General features: G+C 37.3%; 2 protein-coding genes across 3 annotated transcripts in view; both read left to right on the top strand.

Moving 5' to 3' along the window:
- myo15b (myosin XVB) overlaps positions 1-11,052 on the top strand; it is a 19,402-nt gene extending 8,350 nt beyond the window's left edge. The window contains exons 16-43 of the mRNA XM_016251056.1: positions 592-676; positions 771-872; positions 1,020-1,176; positions 1,491-1,581; positions 1,701-1,902; positions 2,730-2,845; positions 2,959-3,018; positions 3,144-3,219; positions 3,330-3,445; positions 3,523-3,641; positions 4,196-4,342; positions 4,644-4,785; positions 5,212-5,323; positions 5,785-6,148; positions 6,232-6,277; positions 6,371-6,443; positions 7,183-7,259; positions 7,351-7,427; positions 7,581-7,711; positions 7,826-7,920; positions 8,002-8,079; positions 8,162-8,258; positions 8,356-8,504; positions 9,786-9,910; positions 10,049-10,182; positions 10,287-10,420; positions 10,529-10,666; positions 10,765-11,052. Coding sequence (XP_016106542.1) covers positions 592-676; positions 771-872; positions 1,020-1,176; positions 1,491-1,581; positions 1,701-1,902; positions 2,730-2,845; positions 2,959-3,018; positions 3,144-3,219; positions 3,330-3,445; positions 3,523-3,641; positions 4,196-4,342; positions 4,644-4,785; positions 5,212-5,323; positions 5,785-6,148; positions 6,232-6,277; positions 6,371-6,443; positions 7,183-7,259; positions 7,351-7,427; positions 7,581-7,711; positions 7,826-7,920; positions 8,002-8,079; positions 8,162-8,258; positions 8,356-8,504; positions 9,786-9,910; positions 10,049-10,182; positions 10,287-10,420; positions 10,529-10,666; positions 10,765-10,860 — 3,339 coding nt within the window. The 3' untranslated portion in view covers positions 10,861-11,052. The remainder of the gene's footprint in view (positions 1-591; positions 677-770; positions 873-1,019; positions 1,177-1,490; positions 1,582-1,700; positions 1,903-2,729; positions 2,846-2,958; positions 3,019-3,143; positions 3,220-3,329; positions 3,446-3,522; positions 3,642-4,195; positions 4,343-4,643; positions 4,786-5,211; positions 5,324-5,784; positions 6,149-6,231; positions 6,278-6,370; positions 6,444-7,182; positions 7,260-7,350; positions 7,428-7,580; positions 7,712-7,825; positions 7,921-8,001; positions 8,080-8,161; positions 8,259-8,355; positions 8,505-9,785; positions 9,911-10,048; positions 10,183-10,286; positions 10,421-10,528; positions 10,667-10,764) is intronic.
- Positions 11,053-11,508: 456 nt separating this feature from the next.
- LOC107565798 (transmembrane protein 94-like) overlaps positions 11,509-25,348 on the top strand; it is a 30,085-nt gene continuing 16,245 nt past the window's right edge. For both annotated transcript variants that reach the window (XM_016251079.1, XM_016251077.1), the window contains exons 1-11: positions 11,509-11,636; positions 12,883-13,142; positions 19,995-20,114; positions 20,201-20,328; positions 20,444-20,580; positions 20,769-20,977; positions 21,803-21,954; positions 22,124-22,226; positions 22,606-22,692; positions 23,059-23,175; positions 23,522-23,578. In XM_016251079.1, coding sequence (XP_016106565.1) covers positions 13,119-13,142; positions 19,995-20,114; positions 20,201-20,328; positions 20,444-20,580; positions 20,769-20,977; positions 21,803-21,954; positions 22,124-22,226; positions 22,606-22,692; positions 23,059-23,175; positions 23,522-23,578 — 1,134 coding nt within the window. In that variant the 5' untranslated portion in view covers positions 11,509-11,636; positions 12,883-13,118. The remainder of the gene's footprint in view (positions 11,637-12,882; positions 13,143-19,994; positions 20,115-20,200; positions 20,329-20,443; positions 20,581-20,768; positions 20,978-21,802; positions 21,955-22,123; positions 22,227-22,605; positions 22,693-23,058; positions 23,176-23,521; positions 23,579-25,348) is intronic.

Raw genomic sequence — 25,348 nt, 5'->3', positions numbered from 1 at the left:
CTGACCCAGTGCATTGTGATTGGCCGAACACCGCAAGCACTCGTCGGAAATGTAACGCCCCTTACCATAATCATGAGCTTCATCTTTCAAAATAAATGTAAAGACAGTAAATAATGTCATTAGTTTTACCATCAGTTCAAGCCCGAAAGGGGAACAGACACAGTAATGATGCAGTACACAAGCCGCGGGCGGTTAAGACAGCTGACTCCACTTTGATGTGACGCTGTCTAGAAACACACAGCGTCTCCCTGACATGGCTGCTTCAACACTAACTGCGGTTACTGAAACCACGCCTTCTTTCTTTGCGTGCACATTTGGGCGCATTATGCAAATATTCCCACATAGTGACCTAGATATGTGGGGGCGTGTTAGAACGAGCCGTTTTAGGGGGGCGTGGCAGAGTCTTAACTTTGATAAAGAATATCTCTTTGGTTTTGAGACTTTAGTCTTTGCAACTTCAGGGATCTTATCTATGCACAATCAGCTTGTAACACTCCAAAGAGAAAGGAAAACTTGAAATCGCATCATATGATCCCTTTAACTGTATGTTTACACTTCAGATTTTTGCAATTACTTAATTTGTTCTTTAAGGCACAGCCTGAGGCAGAGGTGGATCTCAGGGCCCCAGAAGATCAAGGGTCCTTTCAGGAGAAGAGGACTTTTTTTCAAAAGATGGGTGAGTGGACACTGTCCAATCAGAATCCTTAAAATGGCTAAAATAAAACTACATAAAAGATTTTCACTATCTTTATGCATCTCGGGAACATCAGAAGCACGCCCAAAGTCTGCGCCAAAGGTTGCTAAGCCACTGATATATGCTTCTCCGCCGGAGGTGACCCAACCCAAATCACCTCCACCAGTACAGACTGAAGGTCAGACGTTTGTCACAACACCTAGGGCTAAGTTTTTGTGGTTCATTGTGGTCTTTATTTAAATTCATACTTAAGATTCTAATGTCTTCTTTAGTCTTCTAAGATTATATAATGTGTCTTGAAGTTTATAAACCCTTCTTCACACAGTGAAACCACTCCCAGAACCTCCTAACATCCGAACACCTAAACCAGAATCTCCAGAACCCACATCTCCTAAACCAGAACCTACTAGTAACATTAGAGAGATCATTAAGCGGTACCAGAGCCGGCCCTCTCCAGAACCTAAAGCCTTCGAGCCTGTCAGGTGGGCTAAGAATTGACATTAATTATTGTAAAGCAATAGCTTGCTCCACCTAGAGACCACTTTTCATGATCCATTGAATTCCCAATGGATCAAATCAAGTCCTGACCTTTTTTATTTTCTCGTGACATGTCCTGTGTCACTCTGAATGTGTGCACTATGGAAGTAAAGTGGGTTGCTAACTGTTATTCACATTGACTTAATGCAACCTCTGCTGTTATTGATCACTTGCATAATATTATGTTGCTCTGGCCTTTTCACTTGGAGTGATTCCCAGACTGTAAATGGAGGAATAATGTGGACTTTGATCTTCACAGGGTTCCGGCCAAGCACTTTGTAAAGAAAAATGACCCCAAAGAAGAGGCACTGGCCATTCTCAAAGCTCAGGGACCTGTCTCTAACCAGAAGGTAGATGATACCGACCTGAGTGACATGCCATAATCTAGTGTTTTAAACTTTTTGAGCTCAAAGTCAAGGATGTAGAAGTTCACCATGAATCTTTTTTTTTTGTATTATTTGTGCTGCAGAAACAGTGGGAACAGAAGCCTCCTTCACCCCCTCAGCCGCCTGAGTCCCGTGGCCCTCGTGAAATCTCTAACGATATGAGGCAGAAGCAGCGTTCACTAGCTGATCTCTTCGGCTCGCAGCGTTCACATGCTTTGCCTCGAGCTCGTGAGCCTATCCCTCCTTCACCTCCCAACATCCCCGACCCACCACCAATGCTTCCTAGTAAGTGATTCACATCTGATCTATAGGGGTCATTTCTAACATATATGCATTACACATAGTATGTCGTCAAGTACGACTGAAATCGTATTATTTCATTTTCTTTCATCGTAATTAGCACAATTAACTGAACATGAGGTGAAATTAAATAATTCACTACTTTTTAGGTTTGAGCGAATGTTGTCATTTTTGTAATGCTGCCAGGTACTATGCATTAAAATGAAAAACTGACAATTCTCTTTTTCGGAATATATTCCAGGTGTTGAAAACTGGCACTTTATTAAGAAATGTTCAAAATGAATAAGAAATAATTAAGGTGTTTCATTTTTTCTTCCTGTAATCAAAATATTATAGATGTTGAAAAACTAGTAATTTATTACGATTATTTATTCACATATTCACTTATTTTTTCTTTCTGCAGTTAAACTTAAACTGTTTTTTTTTTGTCAATTGTATTTTAAGGTTTTTACATAGAAATATGTATTATGTTTATATGTATTTGAAACTAATAACATTTTTATATTTCAAATAAGATATGCTTAACAATTAAGAAATTTAAAAAACATTCCAAAATTTCTTAAAGTTTTTCATTCTGTCTAATAGAAAAACTGCAAAATTATTATTATCATTTTTTTCAAGCAAATGTGTTGTCTTGGGGTTATTTGAATAGATGGATCATAAAAACTTACATTTGTAACACAGGGGTATGCATATAAATTTAAAAGTTAGATATACATATGCAAATTTGAAGAAAGCTGTGAAGATTTTATTCTCTAAAATTCTAATATTAAGGTAATATAATTTATAATATCCTTTATGTGTTCCTAAAGATCAGTTCAACAAGATGGTTGAGGAGGAGAGTGTTCGCTCTCAATTGCACAGATTCTCTGCCAGCGTTTACTTTTCGTCCCCCAGTATGCCTGGCAAACTCTTCCTGCGCAAGGAGGTAACTAAGTCAAGAGAGTTTTATGTGACTTTGCATGACTCCCACAACGGGTATCATGGCTGCTTCTGGCTAACTGAAGTATGCTCAATGTATTTGTGTTTTCTTGTACGCAGCTGTTTTATCCCAGGGAAAAATTCAACCACCCATACATTCTTAATTTACTCTGTGAGCAGGTCAGTAGCAATCATAGCATTAGATTTATTAAACGATGCAAAGTTTCCAAATTAATGTATTTTATATTAGCTTGTGTACATCAAACTCTGGGCCACACGTTATCTACTGTTTTTGAAAACTGCAGATCATGCGAGACACTTACTCGGATTCTTGTCTGAGGATTTCACGTGAGGAAAGGCGTAAAATGAAAGATCTTTTGGGTATGACAGATGCTGTTTTTTAATAATCCGTTACTATATACCAGTCTAATAATAATTCAGATAAACTATTATGGACAATTCAGCTAGTCTCTGTGTTTTTCTCTTACCAGCAAGCTTCCATATCGGAACCAGTATCAATTCACTAGATGACACCCTGAAGAAAAGAATTGTCATGGCAGCAAGAGACAACTGGTCCAATTACTTTGCACGTCTCTTTAATGTGAAGGTGAAATACTTGGCTTTGCTTACATAATGCGCATAAACATGCATACAGAAATTTGTTAAGCATGTGTGCTTCAACAGGTGGGGAATGGAGGAGATGCTCAGATTCTGGGAGTGTCACATAGAGGAATCAGACTGCTGAAAGTGGCCAGAGCTTCAGGCATAAACCCTAAACATCTCAGACTACTCCACAGCTACAGGTACAGAACATCTGAGAGGCTAAAAATGTTGTGTTAAACAGGCTAAAGCATGCTTTAAAAATTTGGGGTCTGTAAGATTTTTTTTTAATGTGAAAGAGAGTAAAAACAGTAATATTGTGAAATATTAAAATAATTGTTTTCTGTTTTAACACATTTGAAAAAATGTATTTATTCCTGTAATGGCAAAGTTGAATTTTTAGTAGCCATTAGTCACATGATCCTTCAGAAAACAGCACCAAGTCAGCTAACTAAAAGGCTGAACATTTTGTTTTATTATCAATGTTGAAAATAGCTGTGTGGGTTAATAATTTTTTGGAAACCATGATACACTTTTTTTTCAGGATTCTTTGATCGATAGAAAGTTCAAAAGAACAACATTTATGAAATTTATTTTTGTAACATTACAAATGTCTTTGCTGTCAAGATCTATTCCTTGCTGAATAAAAGTATTATTTTCTTTAAAAAAAAAAAATATTGACCCCAAACAATTGAACAGTAGTATATAATATTCTATAGTGTTGCAGTTTATGTAACCATATGTTTATACTGTTCAGTTTTTCACAGGTGTTGTCAGTACAGCAACAAGGGGCTGATAAAGTCGGGATCTCTTTGAGTAATGAGGAGTTAGAACTTCACTCTCAACAGGCACCACAGATCGCTGCTGTGATTCATCTCTTCCTCATGGAGCTGATTACGGTGCCGTGATACTACCCTTAACACATGTAGCTTTCATTTTTCATTTAAAGTCACCATACCTGACCTTATTTACTTTCATGGTTTTTAATATCCTGTTTCTTTCACTATATACCAAGTAAAATGGGTTGTGGTTTCATGTTGACTTTTTATCCATGACATTAACTAATATTGTGCATAGTTTTCATTTCAAAATTCGCAAAAACAATGATAAATGTGCATCAAAATATTGACCCCAAACAATTGAACAGTAGTATATAATATTCTATAGTGTTGCAGTTTATGTAACCATATGTTTATACTGTTCAGTTTTTCACAGGTGTTGTCAGTACAGCAACAAGGGGCTGATAAAGTCGGGATCTCTTTGAGTAATGAGGAGTTAGAACTTCACTCTCAACAGGCACCACAGATCGCTGCTGTGATTCATCTCTTCCTCATGGAGCTGATTACGGTGCCGTGATACTACCCTTAACACATGTAGCTTTCATTTTTCATTTAAAGTCACCATACCTGAACTTATTTACTTTCATGGTCTTATAAGGAATGGTTAATGCAGTACATTTTAACAAATAGAAACTGCTCAGTCTCTGAAACAACTCAGGCTCTCTTTTTCAATTTCTCAACCCTTCTCCTTCAACCACCTCCATCCTAATATGCAAAACCTTTTTTTTCACAATTGAAACAATTGCCAAAGGATTAAATCCCACCACATGTTTTTTTTTTATTTAATATCCTGTTTCTTTCACTATATACCAAGTAAAATGGGTTGTGGTTTCATGTTGACTTTTTATCCATGACATTAACTAATATTGTGCATAGTTTTAATTTCAAAATTCGCAAAAACAATGATAAATGTGCATATTACCTCCATTTGCAGAACTCAGACTATGTGATTGCTGTGAAAAGCTATGTGACCGATGACAGGAGCTTGCTGAGCTTTCACAGAGGCGATGTCATCAAAATTCTCAACATGGACGGCCTCAAGGACGGTGAGAAGAGAACTTGAGAAAATCATTTCAGATTGTGGATCTCCTTAAACTTTACCTTAAAAACGAATATGTGTAATTTCTATGCCATTAGCGACAAAATCATAAAAACATGTTCAAAATTGAAAAAAAAAAAAAAAAAAACATTAGTTAAGCAAAAAGTCAACATGTCTGACCATTAAAAACAGGCTTTCCCATTTGTTAATACACTGAGGATACGATTAGATGAATTTCTGCTGTTTACAGATGTTAGGCCTGTCAGCAGTGACACGGCACAAGTGTTATTTCCCAGGACACGTATTTTTTAGGAAGTAGGAACATTTAATGCATGATATTTAAAAAAAAAAAAAAAAGCAAAAAGTGTGACATGTTTGTATATCAAATATCACATTTGTATATATTAATAAATAGTACATCAAAACACCTAAAAGGGATTTACTATAGTTTTTTTTTTATCTTTGCAGGATGGATGTTTGGTTCTAGTGGGGGCCGTTCTGGACTCTTCCCAGTGGATGTCACTCAGCCTTGTGCCCCACCAGACTACCACAGCAGCAACATGGAGAGGCAGCTTGAACGGAAAAAGAGTATGAGACTCACTGGCTCTTCCCCCAATGTACCAGCCAATGGCCCCGTCACCTACACGCCTGTCAATGGCCCTGTGACCAACATACCTGCTTATAGCTTTGTCTCCAACACCTCTGTTGCCCGCTCAGTGGCTAGCAGTGTATACAGTACTGACGTGGGGTCCATCCAGAGATCTGAATCAGATCATCAGCAGTATATCATGACTGAGTTTGCCAGGAAGTTCTTCACAGATGCTATCAGCAGGTGAAATCTTCTGGAAAGCAGAGGAGTTTGCATCATACTTCACAAACGCCACTTGACATTGATTTATTTATCTTATTTTTCAGACAAAACAAAGACAAAAGTCTTAATGAGATGGTGGAATACACTCCAGTACGTATGCATCTCTTAGTCTCTCACTTGATGCATGCTGGGATTTTATATGTTTTTTTGATTGTTTTTGTTTGCTGTGTTTTCGTTTATTAGAATCCTATTCAGGAACCACTGATCCTTTTCTCAGACAATGATCTCAATCGTCTTGGTGCTCAAAACTTCATGGGTAAGTTAACAAATGTACTGAAAAACAGATTAACTGTAAATTCACCCATTATAACAGCAAAAAATGTGGCTTCCCTGGGATAATGTACAGTCGGTGGGTCATGTAAAATAAAATCAGAAGCCCAGTAAGAAGCAAAGAGGTCTTTTATGTGTACAAGTTTGGTAAGGTGGTAAAAGTTTTACCACCCTGAAAGGGTTTATTTTTTTTGCGATAATGACAGACTAAAAAAAATGGTATGATGAAAATGTCATGACAACATCATGACATCAAAATAAGTTAAGCGATTGTCAACTTTTTAAAAATAAGTTATACAAGATTCAACTCATGTTTTAAGTCAGTTTAATGTAATTCAAGTTAAAATGACTTATAAAGCTAAGTTGATTGTACTTAAAAAAAAATTTAAAGCATCAACTTTTTTTATGGTGTATAACTACATTATCCCACTTAAAAATACATTACATACATAAATTAAACATAAAATTTATTTATATGTAATTTAAAATGACAAAATAAATCAAATGAATTAATCATCGACTTGACTTTAAATTAAGAGAGTTTGGAGGAATCAAAAAGCCTTAAAAAATAATATGGCTATCAAATTGTTTGCCTGGGGAATGTGGTCATTATATTTAGTTGTCGATATACCAAAATATTTGATCACAGATTGACCAATCAGAATGAAGTATTCCAATCTGATTCCATTCCATTCAAAGTTTTTGACACAGCAGTTTCTTTGTAGTTTTGATGCAGTTTATGATGGATCAGCCTATGAAGAAAAATCAGACAGAGAGTGACTGTGTTAACTCCATTTTGCAGGTAAGCGTTCCGTCCAAGTGTACAGCATATTTTATTTTGAGAGATATTGTGAATTTTGACATCTGTTTCATGACAGTTTGTTTTGGTTTAGTTGGGAAAAGAGAAGGAGTTCCTCAGAGATGAGATCTACTGTCAGGTCATCAAGCAGACCACAAAAAACCCAGTGAAGTGAGTAAATAATATGTGTACACTACCATTCAAAAGGTTGTGGTCAGTTAGTTGTTTTTTATACTTGGAAGAGACTGTGAAGACATTCATAATGTTACAAAACATTTCCAGCCCTGAATTTTTGAATGTGCATTTTATTTGCTGATTTTATAGGGAGAACTGTACCCGTGGCTGGCGTTTGTTCAATCTGGTGACTGGATTCTTCCCCTGTTCCAACACTCTCCTGCCATATTGCACCCGCCACCTGGAGGCCATCACTCAGGGTGCCAACCACCCGTTTCAAGGTACAGTATTCACTTGTGGATTTTGCTATACTATATGATTAAAAAGTTATTTGTATCAAGAATAGCTGTTTTTGTGTTTGCACTGGGTTGTGTGAATATAATATTTGTTTACAGAACTGGCAAGTGTGTGCTTGAAGAATCTCAGACGATCACTCAGTTTCGGAGGACGCAGACACATCCCTTCACATTCAGAGATGGAGGCCATTTTGGTAAGTGAAGACACGTGAGAAAAGAAAATATGTTAAACAGAGCAGGCGAAAGTATGTGAAATAGTTTTCTTTGCTCTGCAGGCTGGGAGGAGCTCCCGTCGGCTGCCCATAAAGCTGCCTGGTGGAAACGAATTTGCCTGCAAGATTCGCAGCTTTAGTGTAAGTGAGGGCCGCTCTTTCTATTTTCATTCTGTTCAGATAATGTGTTGTTTACATGTAGTGCTTTTATGCTTTTCTGCAGGTCGCATTTGAGGTGGTACAAGACTTTTGCACTGAGATGGGCGTCTTAAATCCAGCAGAAGTGAAGGAATTCTCCATCCATGCCACTAAGAAGGGGGGTAAGATATCTTTAGTCACTCTTATGCACACTTGAACACACATTCACACATCAGACAATGCTTTCACACTGTCTTTACCACAAATCCCTCTCTTTAGGTGATGTGACACGACCAATTCACTCCGATGAGTATCTTTTTGACTTCCTGCTGGATGATGGCTCCATCTCCCTCTCCTTTCATCGAATAATCTGGAAACAGCCCTTGCAGTTCAGCAATGATCTTTATCTGGAGTTCCACTACCAGCTGGTACAAAAACAGTCACTTTTGAATTCATTATTATGTAAAATATTAAAGTAATAACACAACAACCCCTGTTTTACATGAATGAATATCCAAGATTCCAAGATATATATCTTGAAATGTATTGTATACACTACCGTTGAAATTAAATTTATACATTACTATTCTAAAGTTTGGTGTATAATGCTAGAAAAGTTTTTAAAACAATTATTTTAAAGAAATGCAACAGTTTATTCATCAGATAATCCTGAAAAAACATAGTTTCCAATTCTATGAAAATATTAATTGTCTCCGCTATTGTTAAAGGCACAATATGTAATATTTTTTTTATTAAAATATCCAAAAACTACTAGAACAGTTTTATATATTTTGCTGACTTGTGCACTTACATTATCCCAAATGTTTCGAAGAATGTTTAAATCCAGAGAAATAAGCAATTTTAACTAGTGACACGGACCGTGTCCATAGTGTATAGTGCCACCTGCCGATGACATCATGCACCCTCGATTTCCGAGGAACATGGAAACACCAAAGACACTTTAATATGCTACGCATTTTATTAGACAGGTGACGACTGCACAGAGTAGCATTATAACAGAATTTTCAAATGTATCTAGTATGATAAAACATCGCTGCTTTACCCCACATCCGCACGACCGGAGGGAGCAGAAACGGTCGACTGTGGCATAATAAAAGCTCTGCTGCTTTCGAGCCGTGTGTCGCGCTCGTTCAGTGGCCTCGTTTCGCTTCGACGGCTTTCCGCCTCACCCTGCTTCATTCTACGACGTTAATAAATCTTTAATACATTAGCTCATCCATGAACATGATTTCTGCCCGAGTCCCGTCGGATTGCTTCGGCTGTGGGGATGAAGACGACAACTCCCATGATTCCACACTCAGTCACGGCATCATCAAACTACGCCTTTGTTTCTTTGTTTGTTTTGAATACGCGCCCTCTAGTGGCAAAAACTTACATATTGTGCCTTTAATGAGAAATGTTTCCTGAGCACCAAATCAGCATATTACACTTAAGACTGGCATAATGATGGCTGAAAATTCAGCTTTGCCATCACAAAAATAAATCACATTTTTAAATAGATTAAAATAAAAACATTATTTTCAGTTGTAGCAATATTTCACAATATTACTATTTTTATTGTATTTTTGATTAAATAAATGCAGCCTTGGTACGCATAAGAGACTTATTCATTGAAAAATCTTACCAACCACAAACTTTTTTAGATCTTTCATTTGCATGTACTGTATGATGGATCTTATGTTTTTCAGCTTGTGGCTAACTATCTGGGAGGGAGGCTGTTGCTGCCCACGAACAGTGCTACAATCTACCAGCAGGTTGCAGAGTTGACCGCTCTTCAACACCTTGCACTTGGGCTGACTGATCTACCCTCCAAGTAATTTTATATATATATCAAACATTTGATTTCTTATCCCTAAACCTTTCGGTGAAACATTTCAGCCGTTTCAGCCAACAGTCAAATCATAGTTTTAAACCTGACACATCTTTACATGTAATCAATTTTCATCTTCAGTGCTGAGGTAAAGCAGTACCTTCCCCGGATGGATCAGCTCAACTCCAATGACGAAAGACTTCTTGCTACTATACGGGCACAGTTTTCTACCTTAGGCCCCCTCAGCCTTCTTAATGCCAAAGCTCGCTTAATCAGTGAGTGAACAAATCTGCTTAATGTTTCCAGATAACTATGAAACCATTTCATTTATTGACTTCACATCCTTATATCCATATAAACAAACTCTTCAACTTTCCAGAAAGTGTCAGTGTGCTGCCTTTCTTTGGATTCGATGTATTCACTGCTCAGAAAGTAAGTCATGGCAGCTGCCCCTCTCCCTCTCTGGTCGCAGTCAACCATGAAGTTATCAAAATCCTTGATCCCAAATCACAGGTATGACATCCTTGATCTGTCTCTCCAGTTCAGTTCCCATGATGTTTTGACCTTAATTGTGTGTTTTAACCATATCCGACCAAAACTAAACAATCACAAACTTTGCAGAACGCATTTTTGACAATGTCTATGGATGATGTGCAGTCCTTGCGCTCAATCCGTCCCAAAAAAGACAAACTGCCATCAGTTGAGATCAGCTTTAGTGGCCGAACTCAGCCCAGGACTGTCAGCTTCAGTCTAAAGCAGGTTCGGATGTAGATATGATATGTACAATATGGTCTTATTAATATTTGGTTATGGTTATTAATGAGATTGCTCTTGTATTGATCTCTCGTGTCTCCCAGGCGAAAGAGCTGTGCCACACCATTGCTGTGATTATGGAAGAAGTGGTGAAACCCTCCTACAGCAATTTGTCCAGTCGGTCCGGAACTCCACATTAAACAACCAACATATGCAAACTTCCCCTAATATCCCATGACTTACTCTAAAGTTCAAATATGTCTCCAGCCATAAAATATTGCAGTCGTTTTATTTAAAAAAGATGTACAAATGTTTATGTAAGATCAAGGTTAATGCTTACAAAATGTTTAATTCAATATAGACAGGGGTTTTCAGGGCTGTAAAGATACTGCAGAAAAAATGTATACAGTACAATTTTCTATAAAAAATATGACATTTTGAACTGTTTGGAATGGACATTAATGATTTAATAAGCATTGTTTAATGTAATGATGTTTTTTTTAAACAAATATGTGTTTAATTTAGCATCATTATGAATTTATACCAACAAATGGGGATGATTTGTGATTATATTTATTATAAGGCTGACCTATTTTGTATATGTGTTATAATTATGTGTAATTATTTGCCTCCAAATAAAAGAAAACTGATTATTTCACTTTGATGTGCAGGGCAACTACGCCAAAGAGAGGCTCCGCCCTATGAGCTAGACAACAGCAAGCCGATTACCCGCCTTGTAGTACTGACCAATCACACAGGACAAAACGATTCAAATCCCGCCCCTCAGATAACACTGGCCAATCAGATTTCACTACATCGTCCGTGCACAAACATACCACGCCCTTCTAGTCACTAACATGGCCGTCACCAGGGAGTGAGTCCGAGGAGTTTGAGACGAATAATATTTGATTCTGCTCAAACACTCTTGATGATTGACGATGCTACTTGCGGGTCGTTGATGTTGCAGCTCGATAACGTAAGTTTATGTGGATTTAGTGTGATTTGAACATGTAGCCAGTAGCATTTAACCCCTAGGCCACCTCTGTTAACATGAACCAGCTGTTTAGATGATTTATAAATGGTTTAATGATATTTACATATAAAAGACTGTACATTTGACAGCTCATACAGCAGAATTGTTTCCATCAGTCTCGAGCCTTGATCAAACGATCAACATGCCAAATGGCAGCTGCCTTTCACATTACCACAGGTCTAATAATAATCGGAAAAACTTGGGAATATAATATTTTATGATGTGTAATTCATAGATGCAAGCTGCTACTGAAAAGTATTTGATAACTTTATGTAATACCACTGCTTATTTACGGTTTCTCTGTAAAAATCTCTACAAAACTTTCATATTGTTTTAGTTGTTCAGATGAATCCTGTGTTGTCATTTCACTCCCTCTAGTCAAATATTAAAGCCTCTGGTAGCATAAACACTAAGTATTTGTGTAATGCTGTCACCTTATAAATCAGGTCAGCACTTCTTTTCTCTCTCTGAATATTCGCCTTTGATTATGTAAGTGCTATGTATGTATGTATGTATGCTCCAGTGATGGTTAATTACAGTTTTGTGAGCCAGTTTGGATATTCAGAATCAGTGGCGAGTTAACTTGCAAGTTTGCTGCTTAGGTTTGCTTTTCTCTTTAAAGAATAAGCCAAACGCTCAGTGATTTGTTTGTCAAATATAGCGTCTTACCTAGAAAGCCACAGATTAAATGATTAAATTCCCTACATTGTTTGAGGTTGTAGCCAAAAGCTGTTTTTGCAGATTGCTGGCACTCTTATATAATTTCTCTTGTTTAATTTTAGACTATCAATACCCAATTGGTCATGTTTACAGTGACATCAGGGGAAACAGGGAAGCTCACCACTTTCATGTGAGCAAGAATATTCATTTTTATTAAATGAAACATCTTGTGTGATTGCCAAAACCTGATTATGTCAGGTTGGCATCAGGTGGCAATAGCATAAGTATAAAATCAGGTGTAATTGAATATTTGAACTACCCTTATTTACAGACATGCTATTGCTCTTTATTGCACTCTTGTGTGACGTTGTCAGTGAAATGAGTAAGTGAGCAAAGGCCAGTCTGACCATCTTCTGTCGATCCGGTGACTGACATTTTCAAATAACTGCAGCATGTAAACCTGACTTGGATAATGATGTTAATTGAAGTCTTTAATTATTTGTAATAACTCCTTTTCTAACCTGATCAGATCCCTTTGAATGTAAGAAGAGAGAAGCCACACACATTCATTGATTCCAGTTCCCTGGGCACGACTACAGCCCTGACATCCGTCCCTCAGACTGGCAGTGCCCGCAGGTGCAGCGTCTTGGAGCTGGGGGCCACAGTTGCCTTCCTCTGCCAGCCGGACTGGGATCGGGACAAGTGTGGACCGTAACTACCAGCTCTGGGCATCTCGACAGAGTATGGTGAGAGACGGCGGCTGCCATGGAGCTACAGGATAAGAAACAGGTAAGGTCTTGAGGTGTCTTCATCTTATAGATGAGAGTGGGTTTGCTCAGACTGTTGATTACCACTGAAAATTATTTTTACACTCTGTTTGTAAAGCAACAGCAACAAGAAATCGAGTTGAAAGATTGGGTATGACTTTACATAGATAAGGCAACTTCATCACACTAGTCTCATTTTAATATCAAATAATGTTTAAAAAATATTCATACTAGGGCTGAAACGATTCCTCGAATACAAAAAAATCATCGAGGCAAATTATTTCGTTTAGTCCAGGGGTGCCCAAATTCGGTCCTGGAGGGCCGGTGTCCTGCAGAGTTTAGCTCCAACTTGCCTCAACACACCTGCCTTCAAGTTTCTAGTATGCCTAGTAAGAGCTTGATTAGCTGGTTCAGGTGTGTTTAATTGGGGTTGGAGCTAAACTCTTCAGGACACCGGCCCTCCAGGATTGAGTTTGGGCACCCCTGGTTTAGTCCATTTACTGTAACTACACACGGAACACCGTGTTTCTCCACGGACCATTATTACTGACGCATAACCTGATAAACGCTGGACCAGACCATAGACGATAGACTGTATAAAAACAGGGACCAGAGTTTAAAAAAAAGCACTGGACATATTTAAAACGATAAATCAATATGGTGGCTAGTTATAATGTCCATACGTTAGCTATGTTTTGTGAAAGACTAAACGTCATTGTGCATAAAAATACCACAGAAAGAAAGTTAGTCAATATCAGACGAAGAGTGCCAGTTTTCACCTCTAAAATCAGCATGATTACAAATGTGATTTTATTCAACCGTTCAATAAACAAGAAGGTAATATTATGAGACTTATGCTTTAGACACTATATTGCCTGTTTTTGCTTTATTTTGGCAACAGAACATTTTTTTGTATAGTTATGCTAGCCATACATTTTGTAAATAAACGCCTGACAATTATGCCAATAAAGTTTTGACTTTATGATTGTATTTATGCCCATGTGTGATGATAAATGAGCGTGTTGTGTTTTCGTTTTCAAATGAAACTACATGAATGATTAATTCCTCAACGAAACATTTATAATTATGGTCTATTAATTAGCCGAAATAAAATGAAATATATGTTCAATTTAAACTGCATTCCAGCAAAAATTTCAGTCAGCATAATCAAAGCTTTATTGGCATGTCGAGCATTTACAGTAGGCTAATATTTACAAAAGTATTCAGAACGTTAAGTAAAGAGATCGAAATGAAGGGAACAAATTAATATAATTCGGTAGCCAAGGCCGGTTAATATAAAAATTTAATATTTTCTATAATAAATAATATAATAATTAAAAAAAAACTTAATTCAAAATAAAATATTAATAAATCCATCTCTGATAATCCCGGGTTGCTATGGTCACGCAGGTTTGCTTACGCATTAAACTCGTGGCCACGAGAAAAATGTCATTCCCGCAACATAAGAAGTCGTGGCCACAAGAAAAATATGTCGTTCCCGCAACATAGCATCTTGAGGCCACGACATAAGGATGTCATTACCTCGACAAAATGATCTCGTGACCACAACATATCACGTTCCCACGAGTTAATATGACGTTCCCTCAAATTAATATCTCGTTGCCACGACAAAACTAAGTGAACTGAACATGTCACTTTACGGGCACCGTACTTTCCTGAATGAATCAACCGTTTAAATGAAATTCATCCAATGCAGCTCCTGTGTTTCCTCTGCATTGCAAAGATGAATTTTGATACTGATATGATATCATTTGTTTGGTAACTAGCAGCCCAAATGTCTTTTATTCTAATTGACTGATTAAATGTAAGAATTTGACTCAAACGATGATGCACACTTTTAGAAAAAAAAGGCTTTATAAAAGTAAAAATGCCCATAAAATGTAAAAATCTATTTAAACTTATTGGAACAGATTAATTTATATCACTGCTGTGAACTGACCCGCACAGAATATGAAGGATATCAAAAACAAGTTTTACACACACGCACACACACACACACACACACGCACACACACACACACCTGTACTTATAGGGACATTTAAGCGGGTTTATTCTCCAAATAACTCTAATTTCATGTTGCTGAAAAATGTGTTTAAAAATTGTGTATGGTCTCTTGTTCTTGTTCCAAGTTATTTTCCTGTCCACTGATTTTTGCCTCTTACAAAAGCCACAAAGCCTTCCAAGAAGACCGTAAAGGCTTATGTCATGCTTGAGCTTTAGTTAGGCTGAAACTTGAAAGTTAAGTTGCACGAAATAAATGCAATGTTTAGGTATTATTTTTATTACTATTATTTAGATTTATGTCTTAGTTTTAGTTTGTACTTTACCTTTTTTAAAGTAATGTGAAATTGATTTTTGTATTTTTATTTTTTTGTTATATTTGTATTTGCATTTTGAATGCAATTTGGCAATTAAATACATGGGTTTAGTTTTCATGGTTATTAATGTATATTTAGTATTGCTCTTTAATAAAGAAAAATGACTTCTTATCCGATTACTCGATTAATCAATGGAATAATCTGTAGAATACTTGATTACTAAAATAATCGATAGCTACAGCCCTAATTCATACTATTTTTTTGTAGTAGAATTTAATTAAAAAGTGTAATCACATTTTCTAAACAAATTCCAGCCACCAAAGACAATGCATTAATTACTCCTATGAACTCACTGACTAGAAAACTTTCACTAATCTTTTTTTTATAGATTTTTTTTTTTTTGTTCTCTGGCATATTTAGACCTCTGTATAGGAAGTGCTGAAAAACTGGTGCGAATGAAAGTTTTTGCATAATCAAGGTCAAGGGCACAAAATTCTAAAATAGAAAAATGTAATGTTTATTTACAGGGGAATTTCATTCGTATTTTCCGGTCATGAGTATTTTTGCTCTGAGAAGTCCTGTAATAATTAGCTTGAACCATGCCCATATTCTTTTTAATGGAGATGGAAGTTGTAGAGGTTGTGTAAACCATATCGTCTTTTTGACTTTTGACAAGAAAGGCTGATATGTTGTGCCTTTCTTTGTTGCAGTTCATAATGGGCCTGAAAAGCAGTGAGGTTGGCCAGAAGTACTGTGACTTTAAACAAATCTCCTGCTTTCACAAGATATGAGTAATGTATTATTATGTTAAAATACATATTATCATGTTATATGCAAATGTGTATAGAAAGGCATATTTATTTGTTTTTTGTAATCATTTGAAAACTCATGCCCACAACCTTGTGTGTGGCCTTGAATGTCTAAATTAGCATTTGTCTGAATTTATTTTGTAACATTGCTTGTGTTGGACAGCATCATTAAAGTCATTGTGTAATTGGCAGTAATGATGTTGCTGGGATCCTCTCTTAGTTCTTGTATTATCGGTATTGATTTTGCTGAGGTAAGGGAAGTGTGCTGGGAGAGTTGTTCTCGTGATACAGGAACAGGGGGATCTGGATCAGATCCTGAATCTGGAGTGCATTGCAAGGCTGTGAGATTCAATGAGGATGTGAAGTTTTGTTTAGTGTTTTGATGGACATCAGTAATGATTAATATGAAACTACAATAATTTTGTGACTAGTATTTTGGGGGTAAAGTAGTATTTTGGGTGCTATGCTGCATTTCTAAAAGCTGAAATATTTTACACCACCAAATGTAAAACAATGAAAAAACAGAATTATATAATAGTATATTATGTTTTACACTAACATTTTTATATCATATTTAATTGACTTTAGTTTATATATATATATATATACCATTTAATATAATTTAGTATGATTTAGATTTAATTTAGCATAATTTCAGAAATTAAGAAAATTATATGTAGTGTAAGAGTGTGTATATAAATATAAGTATACGTTTCTTATGTTTTTATATCATATCAATGTCAATTTTTTTTAAAACAATTTAAAAAAAAATTTTTTTTCACTTAAATTTTTTTTTAAACATACACTGTTTGTTATAATTTAATGATTATTTGATCCCTACAAGGGGATTAGTAAGATTGTGAGGTTCATTGAGGATGCTCTCCGTCCTGCCGCACCCCATCACTGCGTGTAAGAGTGTGTATATAAATATAAGTATACGTTTCTTATGTTTTTATATCATATCAATGTCATTTTTTTTTAAAACAATTTCATTTTTATTTTTTTTTTCACTTACATTTTTTTTTAAACATACACTGTTTGTTATAATTTAATGATTATTTGATCCCTACAAGGGGATTAGTAAGATTGTGAGGTTCATTGAGGATGCTCTCCGTCCTGCCGCACCCCATCACTGATAGGATCGTAAATTGCTGTGTTAGCTGGAATGGATGAATTTCTGGACAGGGCGGCGAGGGCACACCATGCTTTTGCTTGTCTGTCAAGCCCCTCTCCCTCACTTCATACTCCAGTTCTTTCTCTCAAAAGCTCCCCAGCCCTGATATCTGCTCATTCCCTCCGGCTTTTCATTGCCATTTTACACCCTTTTTGCCTGTTCCTCTTCAGGCGGTGTGTCGCAGCTGCCTCTGCAGAGCTCATAGATTAATTAACACTAGAATTCACAAAATCTCCTTTCTTTTCTATTCATTCTCCTTAAGCTTAACTATTTTCAGGAGACCTGCACACTGTTATTGTCTGAAAAGAGCGCTTGTGTGGTCATCCTCTCTAATCAGTTGCATTGGTTTTAGTTTGCAAAGCTTTGTTTAGCTGGCAGTCTACACCAGGGTGGCTGGGACGTGCCCAAAAGACAGCCTCTGAATGCGCAGAGGCAGAGACTGTCTGTCCAGACCGTGCAACTGATGCTGAAACAGCAGCATACATTATCCCGTAGCACCCTGCCACAATCCTGTCCAACCCACACGCGCACCAGTCGCACATTAGTCTGTCTGCAGCAGAGGGACCATTCGCAGCCATGATCCTGAAAAATGGGACCTGGTTCTGGAAGAATAAAGTGAGTGGATCTGTGCACACTTCCTATAACAAACTTGGTTGTTTGTGATCTGTCTGAGTCCGATTGTCTGGCATCCAACACTTTGGTCTTGTGTGCGAATCGAAAGGCTTAAATCTGTTGTGTGTGTGTGATTAATCTTGAGTACAGTGAACAGGTGAGAGTCCCGGGTGCATGTGCACTCTTCTCGGCTCTGGGCGTAGTTGTTTCATGCATTTTTAAAGGTCTTGAGTGGTTTACCCGTAATAGGCCAGCATGCGTGACTGCATGTGTCCGAGCTGGTAAATCCCTGCTTGTTGATGTGTGAGAGATGCTCATGCAGGGATTTAGTGCCTCTCTGGCTGTGGGAAAGCGGCGTGTTTATTTATAGTGCTAGGGCCCTCGTTTGCTACTACAGGACCCCAGCCTTCCCAGAAGTGTACTGGTAGGATAACCAGAATTCTTCAGCAAAAATAAACTTTTCTGACCATTCTAGGCATGTTGAGCAATGAAATTTCTTCCTAAATATATAGGTTTGAGTTACTGCGTCAACAATTCCCTCAATATTTTGCATCAGTAGTTCAGAATTGGTGAATAAAGTTAATAAAAAAGCATTGTATGGTTATTTTCTAACAATGTCATGATGAAATGTTACAGATTAAATACAACGTTTGGACATGCCGTCAATTTAAAAAAAAATTATTGTAGCTTGTTTCTCAGATTGGGACAATCTATGGGGTGGTACATTGCACTTGTGCACTGCACTAGTGATTGTTTAGTTGTTGTTAGTATAGCCACAAGTATACAAAATATTTAATTTTGATGTTGACTAGTGTGATATAGCTCCAGTAATACTAGACTTACTCACTGACGTATTGTAGCACAAACTTGTCTATAAAACACATGTTTTTGGTCTGCCCAATTTTTTGTCATGTGAAAATATTTTTGTTAATTAGGGCAAACTTTGAAGGACTTATTTTGTAAGACGGACCAAGAAAAACTTTTACAGTTTTATTATAAGTACCTTTAAAGGATCTTTCAAAGAGTTGTATGTTGTTTAGTCTATTTTATTAGGGGTTCAAGGCAAGCGCATAGTGCTGAAACCCTATTGTAATTGTTAGAATGGCAGCAATCGAATCAGCAATCTCCACCTAAAACTGATCAGGCAGACCAAACCGTAATTCGTAGAGACTTGAAACTTGGAGAGATTGTAGTACTCACACCATCTACAATGTCACCAAGGCTCGCCCCAATTGGCCTGACGGGGGCCCGCAGCGAATAAAAGTACGAAATCGCTCTTAACTCCTAAACCGTTAGTCGCAGACACAAGTGTCTTATATCGGATTTGATTGTCACCTTGGTAAAATTTTCAGGTATTGAAATTATTATTATTTTTTTTTTTGAAAAACCTACTTTTTCTGAAACTGGTCCCAGGTTTTTCAACTTCAACCCCGATAATCGCTTCTTGCTGCTATATTTCTAAGTTGAATTTATAAAATATTTGTGTTTATTATTATTTTTATATTGTATTTATTTTATTATATTGTTGAATGTTGACTAACCTGTGAAGCTGATTTGGCAATAAATTTAAATATAATCAACCAACAGTGCCAATAAATATATAAATGTTATATTTATATGTATATGTTATAATTGTTAGAAATGCTATAACAATACGAGCTTCACATTTCTGCATTTAAACTCTCTTACATTGTAATTGCATTACTTAACATGATTTGTATTTGTTTTTATAGTATTGTCTATAATAGACAGCATTGTGGTCACATTAGTGAAATTTTGGCCAAATTTCATGTGCAAAAGTCCTTTGTCTATAGAAAATCATGCATCGATGTATGAAGCACACCTCTCACAGAATTCACTTTCAAGCAAAGCAAGTTTCTATTGGTCAACATAGAAAATTCACGTGGCCAACTAATTGTGAAATCTGGTTGTGCTGTAGGAGGAGGAGGCGACTCCACTGGGACTGTCCACGGCTCAGGCTCTGTGCACCCTACGGGACCAGCTGTCCAACTTACTGGGACAACACCAGAAATCCAGCCGGCATAGATCCACCATACAGGTCTGTTCTGGATTGCTTGTTATCAACACAGTTATATTACTTTTGTCAGGGAATTCCTGATTTTGGTTTTCCTCTTTGTTTTACAGGAGCTGTGGGCTAAGAGCTTCCTTCATCATGACAGCCGGCATTCGTGCTTCCATTGGCCAGAAGCTGTTCTCACTCTGGTTGTGGTTGTTGGGCTGTTGTGTTGTCATGGCAGTCAGCCAGTGGGCAGGTGGGCAGGGCTTAGTGCCAAAAACGTTTGATTGACAGTTTGATTTGACATCATGTATTGGAGTTTAGCTACCAGGTGTTTTTTTTATGTAAGTCTCTTTCCTTTTTTGTGTCAGTCAAGGTATAGAGTTGGTGAACGCGGGCGCACTCTTCCTCCTACTGCTGCTGAACCTCTTCCTCATCGGGCAGCAGCAGAGATTACGGATGAGTGAGATGGTGCGGAGGCTCAAGTCCATCATCTCACAGCTGAACGGTGAGAGAACAGCGACTGTATAAACGTCTAAAGAAATCAGTCAATACACTTTGATATAACTGGAATTATGATAGAGTTCAACGAAAAATGAACATTCTGTCATTATTCACTCTCATGTCATTGCTAGACTTGTTGTTCCAAGTAAATGTTGACTTTTTAACTTTCTCATTTTTCCCATGGGTTGCCAGATTATTTGGAGAGAAGTGCAGGACATCCAATCAGATGGGCCCCCTCTTTGTATCCTGACCTCTACACCCCCACTTCCCCTTCCTGGTCACTGCATTGGACATTCAGAGGCGAGCAGCTGGTTAATCTACCTGTCAGTCTTCTGGTGGAAGGTGATGTCATCGCTCTTAGACCGGGCCAGGAAGCCTTTGCATCTCTCAGAGGCATCAAGGTAATGTCAGATTTGAATTACTTTTTATTCATTTAGTGTGTAGGATATAGATATTTTTCAATATACATAACAATTACCATGGTAAAAGTGTTATTTTAGTAGAAAATTACAGCATTTATTAATATTTAAATATTATTTGTATATTTTCAGTTCAGTTTTCATTATGGTATTTTGTCATTTTATCCGTTTTTTTATAATTAGCTTTATTTTTTTGTTTGTTTTATTAATTTTAGTATTTCAACTTATTTCAGTTAGTTGCCAACATTATTTATTACGTCTAATATTTATATTTTATTTTTTTTCAGCTTTATTTCAATGAGCAAAGACGATGTTTAATAGTTTTAATTTTAGTTTACAATAACAACACTGCACGGTAACTATAGTTTCTGCCAGAGTAACACAGTAACTACATGTACGGTTACTACTTGAGTGGTGTGACCCAAACACAGTCAATCAGGAAATATTTGATATTTAATGTACACTTATATTTGATGAGTGGAATTTTTGACCAATTAGCTTTTAGTGCTCGTGGCTACATAGCATAATGCCTTAGAAATAGAAACAAAGCATGTAACACAATGACCTTTCACTCATTGTGGCTGGTTAGGAAATTGTGGTACACTTTTTAAATAGAGATCCACTATCAAGCTATTGTGATTTTACTGAAGTAGAAATAACTCTATGAGCTATATATTGGTATTTTGTACTGTAATCTGAAACTGTACAAAAGAAAAGCTTGGAGAACACTTTATTAATGAGTGTTTCTCTCCGGTTCTGTGGCACTCTCTGTCTGTTCTTCTCAATCACTGTAACTTCTGTTACCAGGACGACGAACACATCGTGCTGGAGCCAGGAGACCTTTTTCCGCCGCTCTCTCCTCCTCCCTCCCCGCGCGGGAATGAGCGGAGGGGCCCCCACAGACCCCAGCAGTACCGCCTCTTCAGGGTGGTGCGCACACCTATACTCGACAGTGTCAGGTTAATACATCCAAGCTAAACTAACTTGCTATAAATGCTGAAATATGTTTGGTTTGATTAAATTAAGGAAATGATAACTATACATGCCATCTTTTTCTTTGTGATATGTGAACATTTTTGTGTTCTCACAGCAGCTAATAGTAAGTAATCACCTTTTTCTGGCCAATAGGAACAGTCTTGACCTGGCTCTCTCCCGTCCAGTCACAGCCCTTGATAATGAACGGTTCTCAGTGCAGTCCATCATTGCCAAATTCGCCTGTCCTGCTGTATTGGTATGACAAAACTGACCACATGCACAAGCTTTGTTTCACACATAATTCGCCTGCTAGTAACATCCTTTTTGACACCCGTATTAACAGTTTGCTGTATTCACATTCACATTCACATGTATGTATGTAAATTTAGTTTGTTGAGCCTGCTACACTCAGCAGAAAATAAGGTGATTCTTTTCTGTAAACCTGTTGCAAAAAAGCTATTATGAAGCAGCATAAAATAATGTTGTGAAACACTGTCAATATGAAAGCTGTCATGACTCATGATACACACATGTCCCAGTTGCAAGATGTGTGATAACGCATAACAGTTAAAAAATTAATGTGAAAATGTGTCCATTTACTGATTATGATCTTTGGTCGACTTTTTCATTTATAGGTGGCCTTTTTCTCTATTAACACGATCCGGTTCTTCTGTGACACTCCTGGTCTCACCCCTGGACCCTTCAACTTCCTTCAGTTGCAGGTTGATAATAGTTAATCGCAAAATGAGCCAAAACATTTACAAGTCAGCATATTTCTTGTTCATTTGTATTTTTTTGGAAGAACCAGGTTTTTCACTGAAATTGGTTTCTGATGTGGGATTTCTAGTCCTGGGAAAGTGATGTCATTCAAGTGAAATATACATTTTTCTAGTTGTGCCAAGCTCATAAATATTATTGGGTAAAAATTGTAAATAATGTAAATCATTATCATTATCCTTATCCACTAAACGTTTGATGCCAACATTTTATTTGCCACAATAATGGTAATATTAATTTCTCTCTTTTTAAAAAAAAAAAAGTTTCTCTTTCCCTCTTTTTGTCCTCCTCTTGCGCTCTCTGGTGAATAGATGATGGCTGTATTGCCAATTTTACCTCTTCTGTTTCCTGTGATGTGGATTCTGGTGAATGCATACGGAGAGGCCCGCTTGTTAGCCGAGTCTAGCCGTAACTCTCCCACCGGCCTGGTAAGACAGACAGAACACCACACATTCATTCACTTGTTTATGCTATTCATTAACAATTCACACTCGCACATATGCAGACACAAAAAATGCATAACTTCCCAAATCCCACATCGACGGATATTGCTGCTAAATTGTAACTTGCTCAGTCTGTGATTACTGTGTGTATTAACTTTGATTTGCAGCTGCAACACTGCATGAGGAAGTAAAGCTCATTGGCCCAGCTCACACTAGTAGTAGAGAGGCTTAGGGAGGGATTGCAGATCCGAGGTGAAGCGTTTAGGCCAGAGTTGAAACGGAGGGCTGACCGTCTGCTCAGGTGTTTAATCAGACTTTTCTCTCGTCCCAGCTTGCTAAGTTCTCAGAGGACGCTCTAAGCAGCTACACGGAAGTGGTGTCCTCCCAGGTATATCCTCTGTATTCCTCCTCCTGTCCCACCCGTTCACCACATGCTTCTTGTGATCCTTCTCCCTTGCTCTGGTCCCTGCCACAACCGTCATCTTTTTCTTCACCTTTTTGTTCTGATTATTAGTCATGTCAACCTGTTTATCAGAGGAGCAGTATGAAAAGAGCCTGTTATTTTTTCTTGCGTCACCATTTTTTTTTCAGTTCTCATTTTTTCTTTTAAAAAACGCGGTCACTTCATCTCACCTCGTTCGGTCAAGTTTGCAAAATCAGCCAATATACACCTGCAGTCTTTTTTATTTATTTACACCTTTTTTGCTTCTTGTGCTGCCGGTTAGTTTGGCACCCCCCCACGCTGAACTGTGACCCCTCGGCCTTTGCCTGCCCACCTTCTGTCTGCCTGAGGTTTGCATGATAGAGTATAAGCTCTCTCTATAGTGGTGGTGCTTGTCTCGACTACATTTATCTGAGTTAATGTACGTTTTGAGAACTTCTGCATGATCAAGACTCTGGTTTTTCCCTTTAAAATTTCCAAAGTGTGGTAAGTATTTGTCTGCATGGAGAGATCAGACATATGAGCAGACTGAAAATGTTGCACTGTTTTGCTGTTTAATTTCTTATTTCAAAGACTTTGTAATGCAAAAAAAGAAAGGTTTTAAGAAGCTCTTCATTCATTTTCTCAGTTTTTTATTTAACAGCTGTGCACAGTTTAAGTCTGTGTGTGTGTGTGTGTGTGTGTATGTATGTTGAATGATGTTTCTTTAAAGACCCAGTGAAATCAAAATTGGACTTTTGTGGAGTTTCCGTGTCTGTTAGATTCAAGGTCATCTATATCCTAGTATAGTCCTTACAGTTGACATTTTCTTTTTAGCAGACATATTTACAGATATAGTTTATAAATGTACTAAGGTTAAAAAGTTTGGGATCACTGAAAAATCTCTTGTGCTTACCAACAAGGGTGCATTTATTAAAAAAAAGAAAACATTTTTTTTTATTAGGATAGTGTAGAGTAGACAGGAAGCGAAGTGGGAGAGAGAGGGGGTGGGATCGGGAAAGGTCCTCGAGCCGGGATTCGAACTCGGGGCGCCTGCAACGCAACTGTGTTATGTCACAAATGATATGCACCGACAGGGTGCATTTATTTGATTACATTTTTTTTTTTAACTATAATACTGTGAAATAGTATTATGATTTAAAATAACTTTATTTTATTATATTTATTATATAAGTGTAATTTTAACTTATAAGTGTATTTATAAGTTGTAATTTGTTCATGTGATGGCAAAGCTGAACTTTTAGCAGTCATTACTCCAGTCTTCAGTGTAACATGACAGTGTCACCTTTAGAAATCATTTTAATATGCTGAAAGTCAGTTAATATGTCGTTTAAATCATTATGTTTTGATGAACGGCAATCAGTTTTTCTTTACATGCACTGATGAATCCTCAAAAATAAGAACAGGAGCATGTATTAAGAAAGTAAATTAGTTCAGTTTTGATTTCATGTTGACTTTAAAGGTGGATTCTTGGACCTGCGATGTATGTCAGAAAGATAGATTCACCTACCACTGACAGTTTTCAGTTCTTCCTCTCCTGTAGCTGCTGCCTCAAGCTCTCAGTTGTTTGCTTCAGAGTCAAATCTTCTGTCATTTAGTCAATTCAAATTCTGTCTCCCTTATCCTGTTGGCTGCTGCAAGGTGCATTTATCTTTATGAAACAGCTCTAAATCTCTGAATGCACCAGGATAAACCAAAGACTGGACACGCTTACTG

This window comes from Sinocyclocheilus grahami, unplaced genomic scaffold, assembly GCF_001515645.1.
Source record: "Sinocyclocheilus grahami isolate Dianchi unplaced genomic scaffold, SAMN03320097.WGS_v1.1 scaffold1027.1, whole genome shotgun sequence".
Taxonomy (NCBI): domain Eukaryota; kingdom Metazoa; phylum Chordata; class Actinopteri; order Cypriniformes; family Cyprinidae; genus Sinocyclocheilus; species Sinocyclocheilus grahami.
This window is presented reverse-complemented; position numbering and strand designations above follow the sequence as displayed.